The 26,253-nt window shown below is 43.1% G+C and overlaps 1 protein-coding gene and 1 long non-coding RNA gene across 5 annotated transcripts in view; both read right to left on the bottom strand.

Moving 5' to 3' along the window:
• Nucleotides 1-7,960, bottom strand: part of UBR2 (ubiquitin protein ligase E3 component n-recognin 2) — a 55,580-nt gene extending 47,620 nt beyond the window's left edge. For all 3 annotated transcript variants that reach the window (XM_014887406.2, XM_014887407.2, XM_088161217.1), the window contains exons 1-3: nt 7,781-7,960; nt 2,430-2,689; nt 46-124 (exon numbers count right to left, since the gene is read on the bottom strand). In XM_014887406.2, the coding sequence (XP_014742892.2) occupies nt 46-124; nt 2,430-2,689; nt 7,781-7,858 (417 nt within the window). In that variant the 5' untranslated portion in view covers nt 7,859-7,960. The remainder of the gene's footprint in view (nt 1-45; nt 125-2,429; nt 2,690-7,780) is intronic.
• Nucleotides 7,961-8,767: 807 nt separating this feature from the next.
• Nucleotides 8,768-13,125, bottom strand: LOC148224230 (uncharacterized). Of its 2 annotated transcripts, XR_015802201.1 has the most exons (5): nt 12,936-13,125; nt 11,415-11,554; nt 11,121-11,175; nt 10,867-10,962; nt 8,768-8,900 (listed from the first exon to the last, which is right to left on the bottom strand). It is a non-coding gene; the product is annotated as an uncharacterized LOC148224230 (long non-coding RNA). The 2 variants fall into 2 exon arrangements; XR_015802200.1 differs by lacking the exon at nt 8,768-8,900 and having other exon boundaries at nt 10,815-10,962.
• Nucleotides 13,126-26,253: the final 13,128 nt, after the last annotated feature.

The following is a 26,253-nucleotide window of genomic DNA, read 5'->3' as shown; positions in this document are numbered from 1 at the left end:
ACAAAATCACTAAGAACTATGTCATTATCCTGCAAGATCACTAACCCTGTATCGGTGCTCTCTGTGAATGCTTCCAAGAAAGCATTCCATGCACAACACACAAGTTGGGTCAACTGCGCAGTCTCTGAGAATAGCAACAAGAGAAAGGAAAAAAAAAAGCATTAAACACTTGCTTTTGCCTTTAATTACACATTTTGCAACACGTAATTTTCAAATATCACCAATATAAACCTTTTAATGTATGTATATATTACTCTGAAAGAGGAAAGGGATGGCTTTAAAGAGGGGAAACAAATGAGATAGGAAAAAAATCTGTTCTCACAACAAAAATAAACCTTTAAAATATTGTGTGGGTAGAATGCCTAGCTGTGTAATACAGACATTGCCTTCAAGAGGTGAGACAAGTATATAGGCAAGTAAACAGATTAATTACATAACCCAGAATAAACCCAAGTAAGTTCTCTGAGGTACAGAGTACCAGCATTAATGATTTCCAGCAATCAGAGAAGATATTTTTCACTGAACACTGGGAAGAAAGATCGCACCCAACTGACTAAATCAAACCTCTGCTTCCAAGTTCAGCCCTACAAGCTCACTGGTGAGCTGCAAGAACACAATTTTCTCAACCAGGAGATCAGAGACCATTATAAGGTTTTGTCCACAAACACTCATGTATTAGACAGAAAGAGTATTTCTAGCAAAAAGGGCTAAAACAAATGAGATAATTCTGCATTATATTTAACTGTCTCCCTGAAAAACAGTGAAAATGCATGAACTCATGTAATGCAACTGACTTCAAGTCACCTCAAGATTGAGGCAGCTGGGCTTTGCAATGTAAAAATAAATAGCAAGAGAATGTTTGCCTTATGATGATTATTATTAAAACCAGAATTCAGAGAAACAACTTATTTTGTTTAATAGAAAACACTAGAGATCACATGAAATCATTATCAATAATTCTCTTAATTTCATTTAATCAAAATAAATGATGGAAAGATCATCAGGCAACCATGACTTTTACTATGCACATGTGTTTTCTACAGAGGAGCCTCTAAAGGTGAAAATATCAAAGCAAAATTATACAAAGCTCTTCTTTTTTAGAATAGTTTATGTCAATGCATTATTTTTTTTTAGATTAAAAAAACAAAACCAAACAAACCACCACTTAATGCAACAACGTGCCTGCAGGATTTGGTAGATCAGTTCTATAATACTGAATGTTGATTCTTCACAGCTCTAAACTCATGGCAGTGTACTTACAAATTCAGTACCATTTGTCAAGCAATTTCTCAGACAAGTAATTGTGCCTACACCTAAAGCAGAAGCAAACCTGTAAGCTGCACAACTGCACAGAAAATCCACTGCTTTTAATGTGGACTTGGAAAATAATTCTTTGCTGTATTCCACAAAAGCTTAAATTAAACTCTCACTATTCTTCATTACCAGCCATAAGTTAAAGAAAATTAACACATAACAGTATATTAATGATTAAACACTGTTCATATGGAGCAAGGAAAACGTTGTCTGTAATTTTCTTTTCCAAGACCAACAACTCAACATGTATCTAAAGTACTCACCAGTTTAATCTTATCCCTCTCATTATAAAGAGGTCTCAAAGCATTTCCAAACCCAAAGGCTAGTAGGATATTACGTTTCTAGAAGAGGAGAGCACTAGAAAGAAAAATTCTTCCACTATCATTCTCTCCTTGTAAATGAAGGGGATGGAAACCCAGACAAATAAACGCTTGAAATTAGAGAGACATTCTGTCCCCATGTCACCTTACCAAGTGTTCAAGTGTCCCAGTGAGTGGTAGACACCACACAAAGAAGGAATTTGTTGACACAAATAAAACTTAAACTACGAACAGCTCAGAAAATAGAAGATGAAAATGAACCTACAGTTAGTAATACAATGTCTTAAAACTGAATATTCTTTTAAATACCTGTAATTGGCCTGTTCTCTTTCAAGTAAAAGTATTTTTAGAGATCTAGAGATAGAGGTAGGGAAGGAGTTGATACGCTTGTTTTAAGCATCTGATAGATTGGTTAAGCAGGTCATGGAAAGAGGTCTAAAGTACAGGATCAACACTAACAGGTGATATTAAATATCCAAAATACACACACATACACTTGCCCACTTACTTCTGATTAATGCCCTTAAATCACCCTGAAAGGTCCCTCCAAATGTTTTCTTAATCTTGTATTTCTTTTGTACAGAAAACATTCTATATTATACTAATTAATATTTTTCCGTTTATACACCTGTAGTGTGTTAATTTTCCCCTGATCCCACCTGTCATGAAAGACTGCAAGGTTACTTTAAAAATACATTTTGGCTATTAATTTTTCATTAAGACAGTACATTCTTATTGCAAAATGTTCCATGACTTCACAAATCATAAATACTTCACAATGTTAAGTTGAACTACCTGCAGGAATACGTAGGCTCTCCCACTTTAAAGACACGGCCACAGAGATGGGAAGGTTTGTTTGCTTGCTCAAGCTTTGGAAAACCAAATGCAGGATCTTCACCACAGAGATACCATTCCATTGGTCCCAGCAAAACGTGTTGTGCCAGCATGTCTTCTCTCTGAGGGGCAGGGTTGGGACCCCTGCAGTAAATTTTTGGTACATAATAGGCCAGATGCTGGTATACCTCTTTCTGAAGGTCATTTGCTTGCAGCCATTTCTTTTATATTAGAAGAAATGAGAACACAAATTCTTCATTAATAAACACACCAAACATAGTTCTAGTCATTTAAGTTATTTTATTTCTAAGTGAAATATCTAAAATGCCATTGCAAAACTAGAAAACCATGCATCCTTCTAAGAGTTAAATCTAAATGATCACAAAAGACAGACGTCAGGAAACGAATCATTTGTTTCCCTGCTCACACATTTTATCCTTGTGACATACAGAAGATTAAAGAGAAAAAAATCACTAAAATTTTCCAGGATGAATGACCAGTAAAATGTTGGCAGTGATTTTTAGGACATGGCCTAGACTACATTGGTCACATTTCTCTGGAGTGCAGATGCTGCCAGCTTGGGACACAGAGGATCAGCGGGAGCCTAGAGTTGGCAAGGAACAGAGACAAAAAGTACATGGAGAAAAGCAAACACAGCATTAGGTAACAGTCCCTTTCTCATTTAATTTCAACAAATCACCTGTGAAAATGAGGGAGTTTTGGTTTCTTCTGCAACCAAAATAACTCATTTGAATTACTATTTCAAGTGCAATGTTAGATCCATTAATTCTTCCACTGGGTTTGTGAGGCAAGGTTTTGGTAGCAAGGGGACTACAGGCTGGCTTCTATAAAAGCTGCCAGAAACTTCTCCATGTCCAAGAGAGCCAACACCAGATGGCTCCAAGATGGACCCACAGCTGGCCAGGCTGAGCCCATTGGAGTCAGCAGTAGCACATCTGGGATAACAGATTTAATGAGGAATAGCATATTTAAGGGGACAAAAAGAGAACAATAGCAGCTGGGAGACGTGAGTAAGAATACAGGAGAAAACAGCCCTGCAGACCCCAAAATCAGTGCAGAAGGAGGGGCAGAAGGTGCTCCAGACACCAGAGCAGAGATCCCCCTGCAGCCCACGGAGGTCCAGAGGGGAACAGGGATCTACCTGCAGCCCATGAGCGATCCCATGCCAGAGCAGCTGGATGCCCCCCAGAGGCTGTGACTCCATGGGAAGACCACGATGGAAGAGGCTCCTGGCAGGCCCCCATGGAGAGAGGAGCCCATGCTGGAGCAGGCTTGCTGGCAGCACTGGTGACACCATGGGACACCCTCACGGCAGCAGCCTGTTCCTGAAGGATTGCACTCCCTGTGAGAGACCCAGGCTGGAGCAGTTCATGAAGAACTGTAGCCCGTGGGAAGCACTGACACTGGAAAAGTTCACGGAGGACGTCTCCTGTGGGAGGGAACCCACGCTGGAGCAGAGGAAGGATGTGAGGAGCCCTCCCCTTGAGGAGGAAGGAGTGCAGAGACAACATGTGAGGAACTGGCCACAAATCCCATCCTGCATCCACCTCTACTGCTCACGGGAGGAGGTAGGGAAAACATGAATGAACTTGAGCCAGGGAATATGAGAAGGACGGGGGGAAGGTGTTTTTAAGATTTGGTTCCGTCTCTCATTACCCTACTCTGATTTGAATGGTGAGAAACGAAATAATTTCTTCCCCTACTGGAGTCTGTTTTGTCCATGACAGTAATTGCTGAATGCCCTCTCCTGCTCCTTATCTCCACCACAAGCCTTCTGTTGTATTTTCTCCCCTCTCCAGCTGAGGAGGGGAGTGAGAGAGCAGCTTTGGTGGGTACCTGGCATCCAGCCAACGTCAACTCACTACAATTCTCTTAGTCAATCAATTGTAAAAAACAATGTTGGCAGTTTTTAAAAGGCTTCAAACTACTGCCCTAAGCCACTTAAAAACCCACAGCTTCTCCTAGGATTTTTTTCTCCCTGGTATATACCCACAGAATAAAAAAATATTCTGGGACAGCATTTGTTTTATTTCTGCCTTGTGGATAACAAATTTAGAGAGGTTTAAACTGTAAGTTAAGACTGCAAGGTTTTTATAATGAACAAACGGGAGCAAGCAGATACTGCAAGTGTCCACTGATTAAATCCTGTGTTACATAAACAGCCTCAGCATGCCATTTCTCATTGTAAATGTGACAACCAGATACCCCCTGGCAACTTCCAAAAAAAGAGTTCAGAATCAACCTAAAACTGTCATGAAAACACAAAATTAATTATGCCAAAATAAATGGGTTTAGTGTTCAAATGTTAGAGCTTGATTTACTCTGAATTATTTATAACTTACTCGAAAGAACTTATGTTTGAGATAACACAGTTGTAGTAAGTTCCTCGGGATACAGACATTAAGAGTCAGCTGAGCATCTGTGCAGACTGGCTGTATTTTTGCCATTTTTTAATATATTGAAGTAGTTTCATTTATTAGATACGTTTTTCTAAAGTAGAACTTGGTATTTAAAAAAAACCTAATTTGTCAGGGTGCTTTCTTCACTTCTCCTGTCCTAATTTTGACTTCTTAGAATCATGATTGATCTGCTAAATCCTTCTATATTCATCTAGTTTTGATGGTCAAAGCCCATTTTTTTCCCAAGGAAGTCCATGGGAAAAGGTTGCCAAAAAGCCACAGCAAAGAATCTAGAAGTTTACAGATAACCTCACCATTCCCACCAGGATTCAGAGAATACCTCAGAAAAAAAGGTTAACAAGTAAAGGTTTCAACAAGAATTTTATTTTTCCCACCAGTTCATTCATCTTTTCCTCTCCTTTCATCAGTTTTGCCAAGTAGCTACTACTGCCAGGAACTGACCCAATCACAGTGGCAGTGACTTAATCACTTCCATGATTTCCATTTAATAAACTTGTTTTTGCATTATTTTCTATAGCATATACTTGTTATTAAACTGCAGGATTTTTTCAGCAAAATACCTTTAACTTCAGTCTCCTAATTCAGCAGTACCTTACTAATTTCTATCTAGAAAACACACAGTGCATATCTACACTACAAGCTCAAACAAATACCTAGGCAGAGAAAATTCTTGTTCCTCGAGTAAATGACTTTCTCATCCCAAAAATTCTGGGAATAGTTGTCTGAAATTTAGGAGTGGCAACAATGAGCATCATCACACCTACATCTGTTTGTGGAGCCAGTTCTACACACATAACTGCATACAGTTTTGGAAATTAGATCGTGGATGAAATAATACCAGAAGGAAATCCAGGCTACTAGGACAAGGAAACATGTGACCCTAAGAGCAGCCAGGAAGGCAACTCACAGGTCTGTTGTGCAAGTGAGACTGTTAATAGAAATATATACATATGTATACATATGTTGCACTGCCTTTCTAAGTCGCTACCTGGGGAGCACTGAACTCCAGAAAAACTACGCAAAACTTTGTTCTTTCATGAAAGCATTCTGCATTTAGGCAAGGTTCCAATTATTATTTGTCTATCTTCTAACCTGAAATCACATGCAAGAAAAGCTAATATTCTACCCTCCCAAGAGAGGTTCTTATTAAAAAAGGGAAGTCTATTCCTCTTCACTTCCTCCCTCCTCACACTTACTCTCCTGCAACAACTTTAACTGCCCTGGGAAAAAAAAGTGTGCAAAGCATCGATCAAACAACACCTTACATAAGCAAATACCTAATGGTTTATCAGGGTTTCTATTAAATTCCCATCTTAGTAAGAGATACCAGGAGAACAAAATGGAGAATACTAATAAGCCATAAAACAACTCACTTCTCTGTTTCAAAAGCTAAAAGGTATAATTTATGGGTTTTTTAGCTACACAAAAAAATACTTGCAATGTAGGCTCATGTTACGTTAAAGAGAACTTACTGTTTTGATTTTTCTTCTTTGGAAGTTTATCATTAAGGTGTTGCCACAAGAAACTGAAGCCTTAAGTGCTGCAACTACTGCTTTGGGGATGGTATTTATTTTGTTAATACTGGGCTATCAGAAAAGTAATGCTATCAGCAAAGGAGGAAGAAAAATCACACTAGATTTGAGTGACAGATTTCAGAATTGGAGCTTGTGCAGGTGAACACATAATAAAAATGAGAAGGAATTGACAACATTTAAGTTGGCATTTCCACCTTCAGCAAATTCCTAAATGCATTCCCCTGGGTACATGATTGTCTTGAGTTTACCTACAGTGTGATCCAAAAAAAACATCTATTTACACAGACAAGGTAATTTGGGCTCAATTGGACTACTTTATAAATTTTTGATGGAATTATTTGGTTGCTGCAGAGAAGAAGGAAAACTAATCCTGGAGCTAAACTAACTAGGATATAGCTAACTGTGCACATTTGCCCATCTAATCATACCTTTGTCTGCACTGAAGATACACAAGCATAATCTGAGGATAATCTGAATTACAACAGTCTTTTATTTTTCATTTGGAAAGCAGCCAATGTAATTTCCATTGAGAGACATACAGCTCTTCGAGGTTTTATCCTACAGATATGCACATGAGCAGTCTCAATACTTTTAACAAATACATCCAGTTCCCCAAATGCCCAAGTGTCTAAATGGACAAACATTTATGCCAGAAACAAAGACTCTACCCTCGAGATTACATTCCTCTCCTTTGTAAGAGCAGGAAAAGTATATAAACAGAAGCAGATTTCTTCAAATGTTACACTGATTTTACTAATACTTCCTCTACAAACACCCCATTCTAATAATCCTGAGATTAACTACTGCAAGCTTTTCCAGAATCGCATCTTAAATAGTGGGGAGGAAGGAAGAATCCTGTAATGGCACTTAGACACGTATTGGGGTCGGACATTCATCCATTAATGGGGAAGGGGGGATCTCCTCAGGTCTAGGCGTGAGAGAGGCAAAAGGGCAGCAGAGGTGGAGGAACGTAACTTCGGGAAGCAGCTAAGGAAGGGGCGAGATGCCCGGCCGCCCCCGGCAGGGGATGGCCACGTCCAGGCGGCTTCCAGGGAGCCACCTGCGCCAGCCGGCACAACAGGAAAAGCTGGCTGATCGCTGCCATGGCTTTCGGCTGCTGCAACAGCGACGCTGGCGACAACAGCGCGCTGAGGCCACAGCGGGACGGAGCTGCCGGCCGGGGGTGCCCTCAGAGCCAGCCCCGGCGGGGACGGCCCGTCCCGGAGAGCTCGCTCGCCCCGCGGAGCGGCCTCGCCCCGGCCCCGGCTCCCCAGGCCGGTGCCTCCCGCGGCCTCCGAGCCCCCGCTCCCTCCCCGCGCCGGGCCCGCCGCCTCACCACGGCGATCTCCTCGGCGGAGCACTCCAGCAGGCTCTTGTCAATGGCCTGCACCTCCGCCTCCAGGTCCGCCGCCATCTTCTCCCTCCTCCTGCCCCCTGCCCCGCGCCGCCGAGGCCGAGGCCGGGACAGCCGGAACGGGGCCCGGGCGGCCGCCCAGCCCGGGGAACACACACTTCCGCCCCGCCTCCCGCACGTCACCGCCCGCCGCGCCGCGTTCTGGGGGCTGCAGTCCTTCCCCGGCGCTGCTCGGCCGAGACGCGGCGCTCCGGGACCTGCGGGGCCGGGCCGGCGGTCGGGACCTGCCCCCGGCCGCCTCCGCGGGCCGCCCGCCCTTCTCGGCTCACGGAAGCCCAGGATCACGGGATAGGTCACGCTGGAAGGGACCACATCTGGTCCAACCTCCCTGCTCAAGCAGGGTCATCCCAGAGCACGTGGCATAGGTTTTAGTCCAGGTGGTTTATGAGTATCTCCAGTGAGGGACACTCCACAACCTCTCTGAGCAATCTGTTCCAGCGCTTGGTCACAGCACTGTAAAGAAGTTCTTTCTCATGGAAAAAGCGGAAGTTCTGTGCCTCAGTTTCTACTCCTTGCCTCTGTCTTATTGCTCAGCACCACTGAGAAGGGCCCAGCTCCATCCTCTTCCCTTCACATCCTTATAGACATTGATGAGGTCCCGTCTCAGTCATCTCTTCTTGAGGCTGAAGAGGCCCAGCTCCCTCAGCCTTTCCTCATAGGAAAGATCTCCCAGTCTCTCAATCATCCTCATTGCCCTCCACTGGACCTGCTGCAGGAGCTCCATCTCTTTTGTACCAAAGAGCCCAGAACTGAACACAGCACTCCAGATGAGGCCTCACCAGAGCAGGATCACCTCCCCTGACCTGCTGGCAATGCTACTCCTAATGCACCCCAGGATTTTGATGGCCACCTTGGACATTGCTGACTCATGGACAACTTGTTGAACACCAGCACCACCAGCTTGTTGTTCACCAGTGTCTCTCAGTGTCTGGGACTGGGGACATCTCCAGTGTGGCTGGCAAAGCTGGGTGTCCCCTCAGCTGAAATGCCCTTGTCAGCGATGCCAGTGGTCAGTGAGGGCTTCAGGGAAGGCTCCAACCTTCTACGAGGGCAGACAGAAAATAAATTGGTGAATTACATGAATGCGACAACTGTGGCTTTAGGACAAATGTTACTAAATAGCAGAAGCTATAAATTCTGTTGCTCAGCTTCCAGGGGGCCACCCAAACTGAGGCGTGGCTTGCTCACTCAAGTGGGGATGCCAGTCTACGTCTCGAAAAACAAGTCACGGCCACCAAACCCAGCAAACGATCATCCTCCAGAACTCCTTTTCAGCACATACAGGCTCGACATCTTACGAGGCCTTTCTGAAAACCTGTTGTACCACTGCTGTACCCATGGGCTTGCCTTGCACCTCTGTAATTACAGCTGGGCCCAAAGCAAGCAGACGTGTCTGACCATGCGTGCAGCCACAGGGCACCTGAGCATGCTGAGGTTTAAAAACACACCTTCCTTTCCTTGCTGGCAACTTCTGCATGGACCTAAGTGTCATGCACAGAGTGATACTTCTACCTCCCAGCTCCTGTCAGCCTTCATGGTTGAGATAATGACCCACCCAGCAAGAGCCTAAGCTAGCAAATCCTGCTGAGGAAATCTCTGCTCTGGAGAATTTACACTTCCAAATCTAGACAATGCATGGGAGGGGAATAATCAGGCAGAAAAGGCAGACCAAGTCATAATTGCCTGCAGTACTAGCTGAAGGCACCTATAAATGTCACCTTTGCCAAACAGTGCTAAGTTACAGCAAAGCTGTGCCTTGAGAGTGAGAGCTGCTTCACAGCCTACATTCCTTAAAACTTTGTAAGCATTGTCATAGTGAGCATGCATAGTTGCTTCTTCCCTTTTTTTATCTCCTTTCCTCTCCCTTCTCCTCTTTCTCCCCTCAATAAATAATTTACATATCAAGTTTCCCAAGAATAAGCATAATTTCCTTTTGTATGTACCTTTCCTGTATGCAGGTTACATATTTTACTGTATTTATTTTTATCTCCTTTGCCACTTCTTAAGTAATTGTTCTTAAAATGCAGAAAATAATTATAGATTCCTTAGAAGATCAGTAAAGCCCACACTGTTTCTCATTCATGCACTGTGCATACCTACACAATACAGAACATGAATCTTCTTTGGAAAATAGCACAGGTTGAAGGAGAGCTGTATGATTTGTTTCCCTTTCTGGGCTGCATGAAGAAAGTGTTCAAAAAATCCTGGAGTTTAGTAATGTTAAAGGCATGTTATTTTACATAGCAAAGTGGGCAACCCAAACAGAAATTAGCCGGCAAAGTCATTATTTCAATATGAACATAACAACTTCCTGAGTATCACTTTTTACAACTTTGGGAAGAATTTTCCATAACATTAACCTGTGCCATTTACTTCATAAGCAAAGGTACTATTTAAATTCAGGAGTAATAATTAAGGTTGAGGAGACTGCCTTTATCTTCTGCCAAAAAGCCTAACTCTTACCAAATCTATTATCAGATAGAAACTGAAAAAGAGAAAGCTAGACAATTTTAACTTTTCAGTAGGGTTAATAGTAAACCTTCATGGCATTTCTCTGCTCTAGCTGAAATGTTTCTGGATCTCACCATGCTTTCAACTCACAAGACAGCCCACAGAATGCTACAGACCATGGTTATGAAAGATGCAGATGTCATCTCCTGGTCTTTCATCTCCTGGTCTGTCTGTTCAAGCACTGCTTGCCTCTACCATTAAAAAAAAAAAAAAAAAAAAAAAGAGAGAGAAAAAAACCCAAAACGAAATGGTACTTTGACTGGAGATCAATTAACTTAATTGAGGTCCAGTATTTTTAATAAATGCTGTGTCCGTTAAGAACACAAAAATGTAAAAAGGTGCCCTGGGTTTAACCCCAGACAGCAACCAAGTGCCATCCAGCTACTTGCTTACCCTCGAGCCAGTAGGATTGGGGAAAGAATTGGGAGGGTAAAAGGCAGAAAACTTGTGGGTTGAGATAAAGAGAATTTAATGGGCAAAGCAAAAGCTGCACTCACAAACAAATAAAACCAAGGAATTAATTCACTGCTTCCCAAGGGCAGGCAGCTGTTCAGCCATCTCCAGGAAAGCAGGGCTCAATCACATGCATTTATCTGGAAAAGAAAACAGTATCACTCAAAAAGTTCCTCCCTCTTCCTTCTGCCCCCCACCTAATATCCTGAGCATGATGTCCTGTGGTCTGGAATATCCCTTTGGTCAGTTGGGGTCACCTGTCACCTGTGTCTCCTCCCAACATCCCACGCTTCCTTACCAGTGTGGCAGCACAAAAAAGCAGAAGAGGCCTTGGCTCTGTGTAAGTCTCCCCTCTGCAATAACAAAAAAAATCTCCATATTATCAATCCTGTGTTCAGCACACATCCAAAATATTGCCCCATACCAACCACTGGGAAGACAATTAACTCTACCCCATCCTTAACCAACACAATAGGCATAATTGAGGAAATGTTGTCACAGTGGGGACTAATGGTTCCTTTCTAAAATCTATTTTAGAAGGTATTAATGAAGCACCCACTGGAAGACTGTTTCTCAATGCCCCAGAACTCACCCATAGCAGTAAATCTGAAGCCCAGCTGGTTTGAAAGAGAAAGGACCTCCAGTAGAGCACGCTCAGCATACAATAATTCCTATTATCCTGGCTGAATGCTACTTGAACATGATCATCTTCAGGACCTGTTGTATTTGCAGCTAGAAAAGGATGAAATCAAAAGGTAAAGGGATGTTGGAGAGAATTTTTAAGCAGCTGGTTTGCTGGTGTACCTTAGATGCAGTCGATTTGACATCACTGTATTAATTTGAATGTAAATAGAAAAATACTGCTTATCTAGACTGCAGGGATAAATGTCTATAAAGAAGACTCAGAAAAACAACAAGCTATTTAATACAGTTTTCTGGAAATCATTATGAAAGGTGAGTCTTGTGAAAAGGATTCAGAAATGTTTCTATTCACTGTGAAATGTTTCCTGGTACAGTTAAAAAACATTTTAAAAGCACTTCCATGTCTGTTCACTCAAACAATGATGCACTTGCAACTTAATTTGAGGTTTAACTATTAAAGCAAATCATCAGCATTTTGCTGCATGAAGTTGATATTACATATCTATATCTAAAAACATCACTTTGAAAAGACATTTGTATCTCTTAAATCTTCCCTAAGTCAGCAATCCTTTCCACCAAATAAAGCATGTGTCTCAATGTAGGATTCAGGTCAGTAACAGTAATTTTGATGAATCTGTTTGCTTAGCAGATACTGAGTGACCAAAGTAGTGATTTTTACATAGCAAATACAATTTTTAAAGTCATTATCATTTACATGGTTTCCCTCCCTTCCCTTTCAGTGCCAGATGAGGTAGGTTTGTAGTCACCATCTCCTTCATAGTCTTCAGATAAATTCAGATGGTAATTCTTTTATTTCTGTACTGCCAATTCCAATGACAAATTATGCTGACCAAAATAGAATTTTCCTGTGATAATGTTAATTAAAAGATGAATTGTGAATGAGGTGAACAATGACACCCAGTACTTGGTGAATTGATAAGACATAGTTCACTAAGCAAGACATTATTCAGAACAAAAGAGCACACGGTAATCTGCAAACACAGGTTATTTTAGGAATTTGGTTCTGAATTAGAGTATTAAAAATACTATCTGACAAACTGTAGGTGATTCTTTGTTCCTTGGAGGCACTAGTGCTATAATATCAGCCCTTTTAGCAATAAATCCAAATAAGCTTATTTCTTTTCTCTGCTCTGTCTTTGCATGAACTTAGATTATAGGTGTATAATATTCTAAACATGATGTCAAGGAAAATTATTTTTAAAAAGACACTGAAAGCAGAGAATATTGCATAATAACAGCGAACATAGGAAGCATAATGAAAGTATAAAGATACTGTGGCCATGTTCCCGTCTGGTGAATGCTCTCTGCAAGTCTAGCAAAGGCAGTTACATAACTGATTTTTATTGCATTAGGCAACAGCAATATTGCTAAGCAAACCAATGTGCAGAATTAGAAAGCTTCTTCCACAGTGGAAATGAAGAAAAAAGACAGAGGAAGGGCTCTCACTTACATCCAGTAAGAAGGCAGGGCAAGAGGATGTGCATCTTCATTAGTGGATCATGTCAAGGGGACAACGTGATTTATTCTCATCACGCAGTGCCTTAGAAAAAATACAGTGCCAACTCAGTCCATGATAATTTCACTGCCTTCTGCAGCGTAACGTGTCAACAGTCTAGAGCTCAAGCTGGTAAGTTACAGCACCAGCCTCTAAAAGAGATTTAACTGGAGCTAAGATAATAGTCTCTAATGAGTTGCACAGGGGGAAAAATTAACAAGGGCGCAAAAGAAAAAAGAAACTGCACATGCAAAAATGTGCCTGATCTCATCTGTTTTCACTGTAAATTCAGAACACTGCTAGTGTGTATTTAGACATAGCAGTTAATACAGGCTGGGGGATAAACAGATTAAGAGTAGCCCTGCCAAGGACTTGGGGGTGCTGGTGGATGAAAAGCTGGACATGACCCAGCCATGTGCATTGGCACCCCAGAAAGCCAAACGTGTCCTGGGCTGCATCCAAAGGAGCCTGGGCAGTTGGTCAAGGAAAGGGGATTCTGTCTCTGCTCCCCCCTGGTGAGACCCCTCCTGCAGTGCTGTGTCCAGCTCTGGGGTCCTCAGCTCAGGAAGGACATGGACCTGCTGGAGGGAATCCAGAGGAGGCAACCAAGATGCTTAGAGGCATGGAGCACCTGTCCTATGAGAAAATACTGAGAAAATTGGGATTGTTCAGCCTGGACAAGAAAAGGCTTCAGAGTGCCCTAATTTTGGCCTTTCAGTACCTGTAAGGATCCTACAAGAAAGATGAGGAGGGACTTTTCACAAGAGCATGTAGTGACAGGACAAGGGGGAATAGCTTCAAACTGAGGTTTAGAATAGATATTGGGAAAAAATTCTTTATTGTGAGGGTAGTGAGGCACTGGAACAGCCTGCCCAGAGAAGCTGTGGATGCTCCATCCCTGTAAGTGTTTAAAGCCAGTCTTGATGGAGCTCTGAATAGCCTGCTCTAGTGGAAGGTGTCCCTGCTAACAGCAAGAGGTTTCAAACTATGTGATATTTAAGGTGACTTCCAAACTGAATCGTTCCATGATTTTAGGATACAAAGTGGTATGTGGGTTGGTACCAAGAAAATCTATGTTTGTGGTGCAGGGTGGTCAGCTTTAACACTTAGGAATGTGCAAGAACCACTTGAAATCTGTTCTGTAGCTAACGCCCTTCCCCTCCATTTATTGATGCCAATGAACATACAGGCTTATGTTGCAACCTTCCTCTCCGCAGGACTTTCTTTCACGTGGTTGGCTATTTTTCAAATTTGAACAAACTTAAATATTCTTGAGACTTCTGCCACTTGTGTTTGCGTGGCAAACCAAGTGGCAGGAAGGGGGGTCAGCCCCTAAATATACTCACTATGAAGTCTATGAAGTGCAACTGTTGATGCTGCGTTGCCGTAGGACCAGACCTTTAGAACCCTTGCACCATCAAAGAGCGGTCACGGCATTTAGCATCCACTGCGGCGCAAACAAGTGCACTGCCAGAGCTCGGGGCCTCAAAGCTGCTCCAGCGGCTGTAGGACATGGTGAGGTAGACGGGTTAAGCAGTCCTCCTGAGCCATGCCCGCTGTCGTGGCTCCCACCGGAGCCTCCGGCGAGGGGTGAGGGAAGAGCCCGGCTCTCCTTGCTCTTCCCGCTGCCGGCGCCAGGTGTCGGCAGGCGGCGCGGGCACGGCGGTGCAGGAGCGCCCCGCTCCCGCCGCTCCCAGCCTGCGCTCCCAGCTCCCGCTCGCTCCAGCCTGCAGCCGGAAGGGTGTGGGTGGGTGCTGGGCTGGAGCAGCCATGCGAGTTCGCTTCCCTCCCCCACCCCCCTCAAATCAAGCTTTAACTGCTTAGTAGCTGATAATTCGGGAAATTCAAGGCATTTTTGGAATGAGTTAGATGTTAGAAGGAGAGAAATGTGCTGGGCAGTGGCTGGAGGCCATGGATGGGACTTTGGGTGGTAGGAGAAGCAAGACAGGGAGAAAGCAGAAGTGGCCAAGGAGTTGTCTGCAGAAGTGGATGGCAGGATGATTGCTGCAGTTATCCTTTGGGAGAAGAAACTGGAGCAACCTTCTGTACCAAGGTCCGTGCCTCAGCGCCGCAGAGGAGCTTCTGAGCGGCGGGAGCAGCTGGGCATCCGATGGTGACACTCGGTGACAGTGCTTGTTCTTGGCTGATGGAGACCAGAACTGATACTGAATCGCTGAAGAAAGAGTTCTTGACTCCATCTGAAGCCACATTTATGTGCAGTTATGCAAGGGATGCACAAAGGAAATGGGAACATGCAGCTCACAAGCAAAAGCAGGGTGGATGAAAGATTTGTCTGGGAATATGAAAATGCTTTGAACAAGTGAACTAACTCTTCTTCTTTTCCCCTTCATTCACACAACAGAGCAATTTTAAATTAGAACAGGTTGTAACAGATTTAATTTAGATCACCATGGTGCCTAGTATAATGCTACAGCATATTCTAGTTTATCTTCTTCCCCGATTTTAAAGGGCTAAACAGTTTTTAAATTGTGGATTTGTTATAGAATGTATGGCTGCTAGGCAGTCCTAACCAATTAGAAATTTTTTACTGCACCATGATTAATTTTGTTAGATAAAACTACTGAAATACAACTGAAGGTAGAAATAAAAAGCATTTAAGTGCTCTACATCCATGATTTACTCTTCAGAGATGCATTTAACGCTGTCTCCGGCAGAACAGCTTCATCCATTTTCCAAACATTCATTTGTTTATTTCAAGATTAGTCTCAGTTATAAACAGACATTAAATCACCTCCAGGCCCTAATACATTGTAATGAAGTATTGTAAACCATGTAGTATGTTGGTTTAAACAATGTAATCAGAAAGCAACAAAACCATTTTCTCCTGGTTCTTGCTGGCTCCCTGACTTCTGTCTGTTCAAAGAAAAGTTCTTTTTAGTCTATAAATGTCAAGGTCACTCAGAGGTCAAGTTTGTGCTTTTGAGCCGTGGTTCCTTTCAGGTTATTGGCTTTGTTTTATTACTGAATGGAACCATCCATTTTGGCATATAGAGCAAAGAAGTCATGTAATCCTATTAAATACAAAACCAACATGTACAAATAATGGTGAGGGTTTGACAATCGCACAAAAGCCCCCTTTTTCTGCCCATGGTTAAGCCTGCACTGAGTAATTAATGGTCCTTCCACGAGCCTGTCTACAGTGGGAAAACTGCCTAACTAGTTTTCAAAACACTTTCTCAAAAACTGGCCAAGAGCCCTTTTGAGCAAGCTGGCATCCTTCTACTGCAATGCTCAGGAATGGGAGGGGGACAGGAGCGCCTACCTGTCACTTTCCATCTCAGAGCATGACATGGCACAGGAGACAGGCACAGTCCTAGGCAGAGGATCCTTGGAAACAGAGAGAATTGATTAACAAAGAAGGAGGAAATCATCTTTAGAGAGTTAAGAATAAAAGGAGGTACTTTAAGTTATTAGAAAATAAACTTGCTTTGTTGGCAGGAAAGAGAAGTCAAAAGTGGAGGTTACAGCATGCAAGTTGAGATGTAAGTGGATCATTATGTACTGGGCACAAAAACTAAGACATAAAAAATTAACAACAAATAGCTCACTAATTTCCCTATGAAGAATGTTTGTGCATAGTGCAAGGTCAGTAGAAGACAACATTAGGAAGAGGAAATAAGGTATAATCAGAGTTTAAAATAGAGCAAAGAAAGTGTAGAATGATTTAAATAAAACTATCCTCAAAGTGGTATCTACATAGAGGTAACTGAGGGAAAATGCTGAGGATTTTCCTGGTCGGTTAGTTAGGATCAGATGTGAACGATGGGCTTGCCGTGCTGTCTGTTCTGCTTGTCCCTTCTTTGAGGACAGTCAGCTACAGTATGTGAAAATAACTGAAGGTTGCAAACCCCAGTTTTCATAAACAACATTCATAACACTATTTTCACATCCCTCAGACAAGCATATAGGTTATCACAACTTTAAAATCTCTGTCTGCTGGCAAGACAAAACATTACCATCCTAGAGTGTATGCAAACATAAGAACTGACTGGATCTATTACTAATAAAGAGAGATGAGATGAGATGAGATGATTGAGAGTATAGATAGCAATTGAAGATAAGAAGAAAAACTGCATGAAAGGTAGGCAGGAGCTGCAGAAATGAACCCCAAGACATACAATTGTATAGAACAAATATTACAGAAGTGGAAATGGGAAACAGAAATCTATATTACCCGTATTGTGAAACAAGACTTACAAAAGGCCAGACAGTAAAAGTTTCTGGCCTATCATATTGCAAGGACAATAAAGATGCTTGGAGTTGAAGTGTGGAACAGGTCCAAGATCTTCAGATAGTATTCTAATAGGAAGGGAAAAACACTGGCACACCACCAGGGAAGGACCTCCACGCAGGACTGCTCCTTAAACACAGACTCAAGAGGGTTTTGGCAGACACTTCAGCGAGAACGGCCTCTAATGGCGCAGTCTTAAAACAAGTCTGGAAGAAGTCTCTCTCAACCCTGGTTTTTTTTTTAGTTGAGCTTAGTTTAAGAAGGCCACAAGTTCAGTATGAGTAATTAGGGCTGAATTTATTTTTTTGCCCTCCTTTCTTCCCAGCGCATCACTCAAGCAGTGCATGAAAAGCGAAACACACCCACAACTCCTCATCTGGGGATTTCCTCAACTGATAGACAATCACAGTATAATTAGCTCCTTTGCCCCTGTCTGGGCTGCAGAGGAATTATCAGTGCCTCAATCTTCAGCTATTGCTAGCTGCTAGATTATTCAACTGGCTTGGGACTCAAAAATCCATGGAACTGTACTTGCCCTCTCAAAGGGGTTTAGAGGATGGGTTGGCATGGTAAGAAGACGCATAAGCTGTAAAATATAAACCCAGCAAAACACAAATATATGCCTTGTTGTTGTTAGAATTTTGGAATAAAGTGAAATGGATTCTGCAGACCAGCACATCAACTAAACCAAAAGTTAATTTAAGAAACCTCTTTTCCTTCCCCATATTTCTTCAAGCTTTTCTAGTAAGCTGGCAATGTGGTAGGTACTGCAGACTTAAAAGATGAGCCTTCTGGTCCCTAGGTTATCCAGTCATTATTGGTGGGTTCCCAGGGAGCTCTCAGATACGGGAGGACCAGCTTGTACTACCCACTGCTAGAAGAAAATTTTGGAGAATTTTATAGGAAAATTCCACACTTTAGTGACCCAAAAGAAGGTCTCTTCTTTTTCACCTCTGAAAAAAATCTCATGCTTAATTTTCATCATTACCTCTTTTCTCAGCAGAACAGACCCAAAAGTCTGAGAATTTAGTCTCACAGACCTAAGCTTGCATCAGGAGCACTACAGGAGATTGCTCTGGGGATCCCCTGTTTAATTTCCCAACTTCCACACTAATTTGGAGATCCACAGGCCATTTGAATGTGATGGAGACAGTTTCTTTTTCTCTAGAAGTAAAATTGGTCCATCAGAAAGACTTCACGTGTTTACATATGCCTGGATTTGTCATCTGCTGCCCTTCAGCTGCTGCAGGCAAAACTTTCACAGCTATAGAGCAAATTGGTCTCCCTGTACTATTAATTTTGTTAACCTGCTTTATAGGGGTTCCTTGCAGTTCCCTATCTCACTGCAGCTGTACAGTAACTTCACTGTATTTTCTGCTTTTGGTTTTTCAGTGCAGCTCCCACCTCCTCAAGTATTTTGGGGCCACCAAACAAAAACAGTGGCACAGAAATGTAAAGGAGGATGTCTTCTACTGTAAGTGCATTCCCATCACTGTAAAATTGTGAAACAGTACAGCTTATTTCTGATGATGTAAAGTGCCCTACATCACTATAAACAGAAATACTGTATATATATTGGATATACAGTATCAGTCTAGCCATGTGAGTTAATAGCATTTTTAAATCTTTACAGCTGTATCCCTACAGTTTAAATGCATGTCTGCCCACTGTCACATACGTAAGAAAAAAATAAGTAAGACACAGTGAGACCTTGAAGTAACTGGCATGTACGACTATAAAAGACTTGTATAAAAATTCAGGTTACAGTTCTGAATGGGAAAATTCAGAGCAGAAGACGTGGATGGCTATTTTAAACTCCTTCAACAAAACCTACACAGGGTACATTCAATTTTGAATTAAATCAGCAAAATAATTTGCTTCTGTGCTGAGGAATATAAAATAGAGAAGAGAAATGGCTGAAAGTAGGGTGATGGGATGACAGAGATAGTTCTGACCAGAAATGGCTGTCTGTGCTCTTCCACAGCACTGTGCTATTGCCAATATTGCATCCGCTTCCAACAGACAAAATTCTGAAAAAGGAACAAAACTTTAATCTCGATCTCAGTTGCCAGTATGGACTCAGACACATTGCATGTTGCAATAGAGAACTGCAGTGACTTAATCATATCTGTATTTAGCTATTATCCTTCTGTTACAAAAAGTTAGTTAGATTAACTGTAACTTATAGTTCATACACATGCCAGGCTTCCTTCTACTCTCATCATACATCTTTTCTACGACCTTTTGTCTTTAGAAAATTTTGGATTGTAATCTGCTTAATTTTTCCTTCTCTACTCAAAAGTAGGATTTCTCTTCTTCAATAAACACATTAGAAGTTAATACAGCTCTCTTTAGCAAGCCATCCTAAAGCCTCTTTTTTATATATCAATTTTACCACATAACAGATTTTTAAAGCCAAGACAAAACAATTCAAAAACATTGGTGGGGGCATTCAAACAAAAGTGGTAGGAGACAGTACCTTAAATCTGTAATTCCACTGGATTTCACTGGATTTCAAATTGATGGTGCCTCTGTAAAGGCAGTTTTCATTAAATAGTGTAATTGAATTGAATCTTTGTCTGCAAACAGGACTAAGTATTTCTTTCCAACGATACAACAGCAGCAGATTTAGAGTAAGGCGTGCTTCTTCATAGAGCAGTTTTCAGCTGTTACCACTAGGAGCGCATACAAAGCCAACGGGATAAAGCTTCTTGCATGTCAGCCAAAGCTCCAAAGATTTGAAATTGGGCATAAGATTTACCTGAGCAATACTGGTCAGTCTTCAAGACATAACATAAGGTGCGAAGACCTAGGAGAATTATTTTTTCATACTTTACCTCTACAGCTATATTCCTGGATGACACTAGACCACCTCTGTTCCCTACTTTAACCAACTGTAAAATGGAGACAGTATTACTGGTCCCTGATTGCATTCCCAACTCAGATCCACACTCAATGGTTTTAAAATGCAGAATAGCTCAAACCACACCATCAACTTAAAATCTGGAAATTATAAAAGAAAAATAATAAATTCACTCATGTTAGTTTTATGAAGATACATCAATTTTATATATTTATGTATTCATAATTTACAAATGCATGTAATATAATTTATGTAATGTGTATATATAAAAAAATTTGTAAATTTACAAATACATACGTCAGTGTACTGTATAAAATAAAACATTTCCTCTTTTCTGGCATGTGAAAAAGCCACACAAACTGGAGCATTGCTGACTAGGACAAGATCCTGCAAGATGGCCCATGTCACGGTGTCTTTTGTGCCCATAAGCACATGCCAACAGATTATTCCTGACAGCATGATGGTATAAGCAACTCTTCCAAGAGGAATAGGAACTGCCACAAACCAAATGAAACAAGAATGTCTCTAGCACCTTTTCCTCTCTAGGGCTCACATACAGTTGCAAAATACTAATAGTGTTACAGAAAAAAAGAAGTCTTTAAGTCATCATTATTTCTCACTTGTCTATCTGTAATTTCTTTACCGAAACACTTTACATGGTTTAATTTGCTTCAGGGAATCCCTGTGATGGAGCATTGTATCTCCCATGTGCCCAACTGCAGGGAGAGGCAGAAAGGTCAAAGCCATGTATGACCAAAAGCTGCCAGGAGGTTCTGTCATCCAGCAACACCTGGCTCCACCAGCACTGGGCCAGAGCCCCAGGGCTCAGCAGCTACTGCAGGTTGTGCTGAAGGAGCAGCTCAGTGACTGACTTAGAAGTGAGCAGCTCTAAACTTTGCTAAAATGTTCCTGAGGTTGAAGTTGAGAGAAAACTAGTGCTTGTGGATTTCCAGAGCTGACTGCAGTGCAAAAAGGTTCAGTTTTCCTTTTTTTTTTTTTTTGTGCACTACCTGGACCGACCTTCTTAGAGAGAATCTTATCTGTCAGATGAGATAGCAGCTGTGGCTTTGAGACAATTAGAGGCAATTTAAAATGGTGTGGCTGCAAATCCCATTTTTGAGCACACAGTCCTGCCTCCTTTTCTGTTGCTTGTCTGGCTGACTCAGTAAAGTTATCTATGGGAAAAATGATAGGGCACTTCTGCCAGCACTGGGAGGTGATCTGGCTCACAGGGAAGCAGTGTCAGGATTGGATGCAAACAGGAGGCAAACCCATGTAGCTGGAGGCAGTCACTTGCATAACGGATAGCAGGACCCTAGCCATCACAATTCACTTTTGTTTATGCCTTAGTGGAAAGATTCATAGCATCATTCAGGCTGTAAAAGACTCTTAGGGTAATTGAGTCCAACCATTAACCTAATATTACCAAATCCACCACTCTCCCTTAGCACCACATCTTGCATATCTTTTAAATCCCTCCAGGGATGGTAACTCCACCACTTGCCTGAGCAACCTGTTCCAATGCTTGACTACACTTTCCATAAAGAATTTTTTCCTAATACCCATTCTAAACCTCTCTTGGTGCAACTTGAGGCCATTTCCTCTAGATCCATTGCTCGTTAATTGAGTGAAGAGACCAACCCCCACCCTGCTACAGCCTCCTTTCCAGTAGCTGTGGACAGCAGTGAGGTCTCCCTTGAGACTCCCTTTCTCCAGGCTAAACAACCCCAGTTCCCTCAGTCGCTCCTCATAAGACTTGTGCTCCAGACCCTTCACCAGCTCTGTTGCCCTTCTCTGGACATGCTCCAGCACCTCAATTTTTTTCTTGTAGTGAGGGGCCCTGTGAGCAGGGCTTTGACCAGCAGTCTGAATGAGAGCAGCTTGCTTTCATCCTCTCCCCTCTTTGGCACATTTCCTGCACCACTCCTTATGCTCTGCAATCAGCAAACCAATCTGCCTGAAAGAAAAAAAATAAAATTAAAAAAGTCTTACTTCCAGGATTCGTTTTCAAATGGCAGCAGCATGATTTGCAATCATATTAGGCTGCCAGTGAAATCCATGACTTCACCTCATATCTGGAATCAGAGCAGCCACTTCACGGGATAAGAGGCAACTTGGACCAGCAAGGCTGGGATGTTGCTCTTCTGACACAGGTCTGCTCCTCACCCGGGTGGTGGAAGTGGACAAAGGGAAGTACGTGGTAGTTTGCAGTAGCTGGGGTCCTGATGCACTTCTACTAAAAATTATTCAGCTCCATTTCAACCCTTGGCTATTTTTTCTAACTTGCAATGGATGCAGTCAGAAGTGACACTGAAGAGGGCAAGCTATTTTATCCTGGCCGCTCTCCATGTCCTGAGCTTCCAGGCGACAGCACCTAAGAGGGAGAAACACCACACACACAAGGCACATGAAAAGAAGAGCAGCAAAGCAAGAGCAGGGTTGTTAACATTACCTTGCAACAGAGCAGAGATACTGTTTCTTGAGCACTGGGACAACCCGGAATTATGCATTTGTTGTTTTCTGAGCAAGCCCTCTGCCGATAATTATGTATTTTTGTGTGTGTTTGTTCAGATTGTGGGAAGCTGTGGCTACTCCCCTTTTGATGCACAGGGAATGTGATCACAGAAAACACGTCAGGCTTTTTAGAACTATTCTACCAGTGTCACTCCTGTAGGACCCTAGTGTGTCTTATACATCTAAAAGGAAAGAGACAAATGACCCACTAAATCTAAGAGACTCATATGATACTAAACTGATTTAGAAGGGAAAGAACCAGCAACTTCACGCTGGAAAGCCCACAAATTGAAAAAAAAATCAAGGTCAAGCATTTAACCACAGGGTGGATCAGTAATTACACCAAAACAACAGGTACCAAAGGGCAGATTTGTCATCTCTTGAAATTTTCACAACGGCTTTTATTTTTTTCTGGAACATAAGGCCAAAATCTCAGTTACAAATATAAAGTCCACATTATGTCGAATCTCAGGTTCTGAAACTGAACATGCTTTTAAACCTAAATCCATCCATACATTTTATAGCTCAAAAGCTCCCCCTTGAAACAAATCCAAGCCTGTCCTCAGTCATGTTCAATGAACTCAGATAACTACAGTCTGATTATTTTTTTGGGGAGGGTTAACATCCACAATTCAAAATTCAATCTGGAAACAGGCATCTAAAACCAAGAAACTGGATGAACATCCATATTTTGTCTGCTGTGACTTTGACAAGTAAGATACTTGCGTAAATGTGATTTTTTTTTTTAAGGTGTCTGAAGTTTTATTTTAATGACTCCAGTTGGTGAACGAAGGTATGTTGCCTCCTACCACAGCCGTAGTATGTTTTCTTCAACATTGTCTTTCTTGGAAAGCCTACAAATTCAAGGCAAAACCTTCTAAAAAAAACCCTAAGGTGTTTGGGAAAATAATGACACAGCAATTCTGTGCCAGAAAGAAATGAACCAGGAGGATGATCAGAGACCTCTGTCACTTCTAAACTTCTGTAATGCTTTCGTTTCTGAAACAGCCCCGCTTAGGAAAAAAATTAAAATGCATTAATTGCGAACAAGGCTCTGACAGAGCAATGGCAGTTCCCTTAAGACATTTGCTGCTTTTGCGTTGTATGTAAGCGGTGGGAGGTTTTGGAGGCAGCTGAGCCACTCTGCCGACTTTCTGCAGGGCTCCCCTGGCCCTCCCTGCCCCGCGGCCCCCCAGTTCTCTCCCCTTGTGCTGACCTCCCAAGGAGCTCACCAAAATGGCAGGAACTTAGCCCAGAGAGGGAATAGTATTCTGGCTCGGTGAGCTGAACCAGCTCGGCGGGCAGGGAAGAGAAGGCAAGGTCTCCCTCTTCTGACAGCAGCAAGCGGGGCCGGCCAGGACCTCACCCCGGCCGGAGGGCTCCTGGCTCACCAACTCGCCAGGTATCCCTGCCAAATCCTTGTTGAACAACATCACAGCAAGCCCATAGAGCTATTCTGAGGTCGAATACTGTAAATCACAGTCTGTTTTTTTATTCAAAAGTGGGAAGCTCGATACTCAAATCCTTAAAAGATTAGAAGAAGGATCAGGAAAACTGAGAACACAAATGAAGGTTTTGTGCTTTTGATGGAGACCAACTCATAACTGGCAGGATAAACACAAAGAACGCAGTCTGGCTACAGCCAGCCCACACAATTTTATGGAAATGTTGTCCAGAACTAAGAGTATTGTGTAGATAAACTTGTTATGCCAGAGTAAGATGGGCCCAATTTATAGCACGTCAGAAGGCTGCTCGATAATCACAGAATATGCTGGGTTGGAAGGGACCCACAAGGATCAAGTCCAACTCAAGTGAACGGCCCATACTGGAGGCAAACACATAATCTTGGCTTTATTAGCACCATGGTCTAACAAACTGAGCTAATGATTGTTTGTTCAAATTTAAATTAGACATTTGCTTCTATTTTGAGTTATAGCACAAACCCTTGTGTTTCAGGTAAATCAAGTAACACCTAGCTGATTCAACAGAGATGTGCTTGTATTGATTAACTGGACAAGTAGAGATGCTGAGACAAACCTAGAAAGACTGTTAAATTCCATTGCTTATTTTCAGAGGTCATTTTGGAAATCACAAGTAATATGGGCTATTCTGGGTTTCAGCCTAGACACAAAAAACAAACAGAGGCAAAGCACATGTTGAGTTGTGGTTTTAATTCTATTTTCATCATAGTTTATATGACCTAGGACTCCAGCAAGCAAACAATCCAACCATTGAATCCAAAACTCAGCATAGATTTTGCATAGCTCAGCACAGAGAACTTATAATATTTGAATGGTATTCTTCAGTTAAGTAAAATAAAATTAGGAAATTAGTAGCAGGCTAGGAAAAAAACAAGCCTTTCTCACATTTACGTATAGTTCAAAGAAATTTAATAGCCAAGGGGTGATAGCATACTTTTTCTCTACACTGTAAATCAAAACAATCTCATAAAAGGTTAAATTATAAAGAACAGTGGCCCGATGGAAGTGTCATGCAACCAGGAAACCAGGATGACCATAAAAAGAAAATGAGGCTGCTGGTAACCATTATAATGTAAGGCTGAATCACAAGTGCTAACACCAAAGACCTTTTTCTGTTCCAGTTATAACCCTTGAGAGTTTTGTCTGTTGGGGTTTTTTCCCTCTTTGAAGGCAGAAGTAGGCCTATAACCATCCCCGTTTCAGTTTCTCTCTTCCCAGCTATGGTTTCTTACAGTCTGTCATTGTCCGCGAGCTTAAACAGAGCACTGCATAAGCTGTATGCATCACATATCTGTCCCCAAGATGTAAAATCCTTCCCTGCGAGGGAACATTTTGGTGCAATCTAATGCAAATGCTGAGCCCAAGGGAAGAAGGACCGATGAGGTATTTCACCAACATGTTTCTGTAGACTTAAAAAAAAAATCATTTACGGCGACCAGTGGCAAAGATCAGCGACCACAGGAGCAAGTTCTTACATTGCTCGCCGTATTAGAAAATTCACTTCTAAATTAACCCGAAGCAGAGGAGCCGCCTGGAGCCGGAGGCGGCCACGGCAGGCGAAGCAGCCCTTCCCCGCTCAGGGCAGGAGAGCTCCCGGGTGAGAGAGAGCGCGCCTTTACCGCGGCCACTTTCCTCCTCCGGGGGCTGGGGGAAGCCGGGCCACAGCGCCCGCAGCCCCCGGCCCCGACGCGGCTGCCCCACTCCGCATGACACCCCCGGCGCCGGGGGAGCACCCCCTCCATGCCAGCCCCTCGGCGGCGGGACCCCCTCGGCCCCAGGGCCGGCGCGGTGTCGTCCCCCGGCGCCGCCGCCCGGGCGGGAGCGGGAGCGGGAGCGGTGCCGGCCCCACCGCCCTGCGGCATGCGGCGGGATCCCGCGGCAGCCCCTCGCCCGCACCCCGCCGACCCGGCGGGAGCCGCTGACAGGTCGCCGCCAGTGGCCCCGGCACCTGCGCTGCGCTCACCGCCCTGAGAGGAGGGGCTGCCGGCCAGACCGCGGCGCGGCGGAGCGGGAGGGAGAGAGGGAGGGAGGCGGCGGCGGCGGCGCACGGCCGGCGGCGGGCGGGCCCCCGGGGGCGGCGGGCGCCCCTCGCCCCGCCGCGGGGCCGGGCGGCCGCGGCGCCACCGACACCTTACTTCCTGCTTCGCTACCCGGGGCCAGACC

This window comes from Sturnus vulgaris, chromosome 3 (assembly GCF_052056855.1).
Source record: "Sturnus vulgaris isolate bStuVul1 chromosome 3, bStuVul1.hap1, whole genome shotgun sequence".
Taxonomy (NCBI): Eukaryota; Metazoa; Chordata; class Aves; order Passeriformes; family Sturnidae; genus Sturnus; species Sturnus vulgaris.
Note: the sequence above shows the minus strand (reverse complement) of the source record. Positions and strands in the feature narration are given on the sequence as shown.